The 2642-nt window shown below is 57.9% G+C and overlaps 1 protein-coding gene across 1 annotated transcript in view; it reads left to right on the top strand.

Moving 5' to 3' along the window:
- The first annotated feature begins 821 nt into the window (after positions 1 to 821).
- RINL (Ras and Rab interactor like) overlaps positions 822 to 2642 on the top strand; it is an 11276-nt gene continuing 9455 nt past the window's right edge. The window contains exons 1-3 of the mRNA XM_023742312.1: positions 822 to 865; positions 2069 to 2160; positions 2337 to 2496. Of these exons, the coding sequence (XP_023598080.1) occupies positions 2111 to 2160; positions 2337 to 2496 (210 nt within the window). The 5' untranslated portion in view covers positions 822 to 865; positions 2069 to 2110. The remainder of the gene's footprint in view (positions 866 to 2068; positions 2161 to 2336; positions 2497 to 2642) is intronic.

Here is a 2642-nt window from a genome sequence, read left to right as displayed (position 1 = left end):
GACCGCATCTCCCTGGCAGGATGCCCGGCTCCTGTGGGGACAGCTGGGCCTCAGCCAGGCTGGCCCCTCTCTAACTCGCAGCTGTTGTGAGAGAGCTGAGAACCACTCTTAACCACCCCCTCCCCAAACTGGGGTCCCAGCCCCCCAACCCCGGCACAGATCTAACATCCCCCAGGGGCCAGGTTTGAGCAGCCCGTCCCTAACAGCCCCGATCTCTAACCACTTCCAGGGCCAAGGACCAACCTTTAATCTCTAACTGCTCCCAGGGGCTGGGGGTGCCCCTACACCTCTAACTGCCCCAGGACGGGGGTCCGAGGACCCCACTCTGTACTCCTGGGGCCAGGTGGGCCAGGTCTAACCTCCTGTGGGCTAGGGCTGAAGGCCTCCCATGTCTCTGCCTCCAACTTTAAAGTGGGTGCTGCACCCCCTTCACCCAGGACCCACTTTCCACGTGGGGATGGGTGGAAGAGGTTGCTTCTTAGAGACAAATAAAAAAACAAAAAGCACTCAGCTGTCTGGCCTGGCTGTTCTTGCTGTGGACACATTGGGGAGGAGCTGGAGGGAGAGCATTGGATCTTAGGCCCGGAGAAAACCAGAACATCAGCAGGCTCTTGTGGGAAGTGGGGTGAGGGTGCCTCCTGGGTATGGGGGCGCCTCGTGGCTCTTACCCCTGAGCTCGCAGCCTGCCAGGGTCCCTTCCTTCACAGCCTGCTGGTCACCTAAGATCCGAGCCCCCGGAAAAGGGGAGGAAGGTCGATTTCATATACCCCCCCCAGCCCCGCCCCTTCCCCCCAGCCGCTCAGCTTCCTCTCTCTGCAAGGAACGCTTTCACTTCCTGCTACACAGGCCTCCCCTCGGAAAACAGGTAGGGGCCCCCAGGGACCCGAGCATCTTGCTTCTCCGCCCCCCACTGCCTCCTTTGGTATCAGAGAGGTGCCCCCATCCTACCCTGCCCAACACCACCCCCATCTCTAGCGCCCAGGCAGGCATCTGCCTCCTTCCAGCCCTCCTCTGCCCACCCCTGGACACCTGTCTTCTGCCCTGCCCCTACCTAACACCTGGGCTTCTGGTCAGCGAGCGAATTTATTTGTTTAGATGTTGATTATCCATCTCCTACGTCCACCCCAAGCAAGAATGGAAACCCCTGAGAGCAGGGGCCTGGTCTGTCCACCCCAGGGCAGTAGCCCCTACTTCTGGGCCTGTACTCAAGTATTTGTTGGATGGATGGATGGATGGGTGGGTGGATGGATGGGTGGATGGATGGATGGATGGGTGGATGGATAGATGGGTGGATGGATGGATGGATGGGTGGGTGAGTGAATGGATGGGTGGGTGGATGGATGGGTGGATGGATGGTGGATGGATGGAGACTCCCTGACCGAAATATTTCCCACTCCCAGGACTGCTACAGGGAAAATAATTCAAAAATGCCCACCCCACAGTGATAACCCATGTAGAACTCTGTACCTGGTTAAGAGTTGGGGTTCAATGGATGGATGGAGGAATAGAGGGATAGATGTGTGATAAGGCAAAAAGAGTGAAAGCGTTAATGGTACATCTAAGGGGTGGGCATATGGGTGTCTCCTGGAAAATTCTTCTAGTTTTTCTGTATGTTTGAAAATCTTTGTAATACAACGTTGAGGGTGGGGGAAATTCAAATGACACTCCGTGGTCTGCGAAGAAGGAGGAGAGACTGTTGTCTAACACTTGGCACATCTATGGCGTGCCTGCTACGGCCAGCACTTTTCCAGGCGCTGGGCTTTGGCCAAGTGTTGTTATTCCGTGAGTATACACTGGTGAGGCCACATCAGCTGTTAAAATCTTGAACTATTTCCCTACGGCCTGCAAATAGTAAACAGCTGTTGTTTTGAGTCCCCACTGCCCCCCAAGACCACCGCCTCTCTGCTGGGGTCCCCAGTCTCCCCACCATTTAGCAGCTTAAAAAAGTAACGCCTGGCCTAGCAAGGGGCCTCTGGGGCTCATTCTGGTTGGCCAGGGTCTCTGCCATGTTGGTTGTAAACTTTGCTCCCTGGGCTGGAGCAGCCTTGAACACCGTCTCCCTCCCTAGCAGGGTCCAGACCATGGCCCACCGGCCTCCTGCATCCTGAGGATGGCCCAGCTGGAGGACAAGGACTCCGCTGCCCCCACCAATGGGGAGAGGTGAGGGCTGCTGGAGCTGGGGTCTCCATCTCTGCCCCGATCCAGAAACTGTTCACCCAATGCTCACCTCCCACAGGACCCCAAAACCCACTCTCTGACCTTTCATCCCTGGAATGCCCCCTCCTGAGTGCCCGACACCCACCTCTGGCCCCTGACCTGCATCCTGCCCGTCCCAGGCTGGCCCCATTGCAGGTGAATGGAGCAGGAGAGACCCCTCTAGGGGTCCTGAGGTCCCCAGAGCCACTCCTTCGCCTTCGGAGGACATGGGGGGTGTGGCAGATCCCAGAGCTGGATGCCCAGGATGCAAAGGCCCTGCTGGAACTGTGGCCACTGGGGGTGAGTGCTCACAGCTGGGGGCCCACTCTGACGGCCTATGACACCCTGATCAGCCAGGACTTGGCTGGGTGCTAGTGACAAGCCTCCACAGACAGAGAAACTAAGCAGGCTGCTTTCTTCTCCCCCTCCCCTCCCCTCCTCCTCCC

Source organism: Trichechus manatus, unplaced genomic scaffold, assembly GCF_000243295.1.
Source record: "Trichechus manatus latirostris isolate Lorelei unplaced genomic scaffold, TriManLat1.0 scaffold00207, whole genome shotgun sequence".
NCBI lineage: Eukaryota > Metazoa > Chordata > Mammalia > Sirenia > Trichechidae > Trichechus > Trichechus manatus.
The sequence above is the reverse complement of the archived record's forward strand: the minus strand, read 5'-3'. Positions and strand labels throughout refer to the sequence as shown.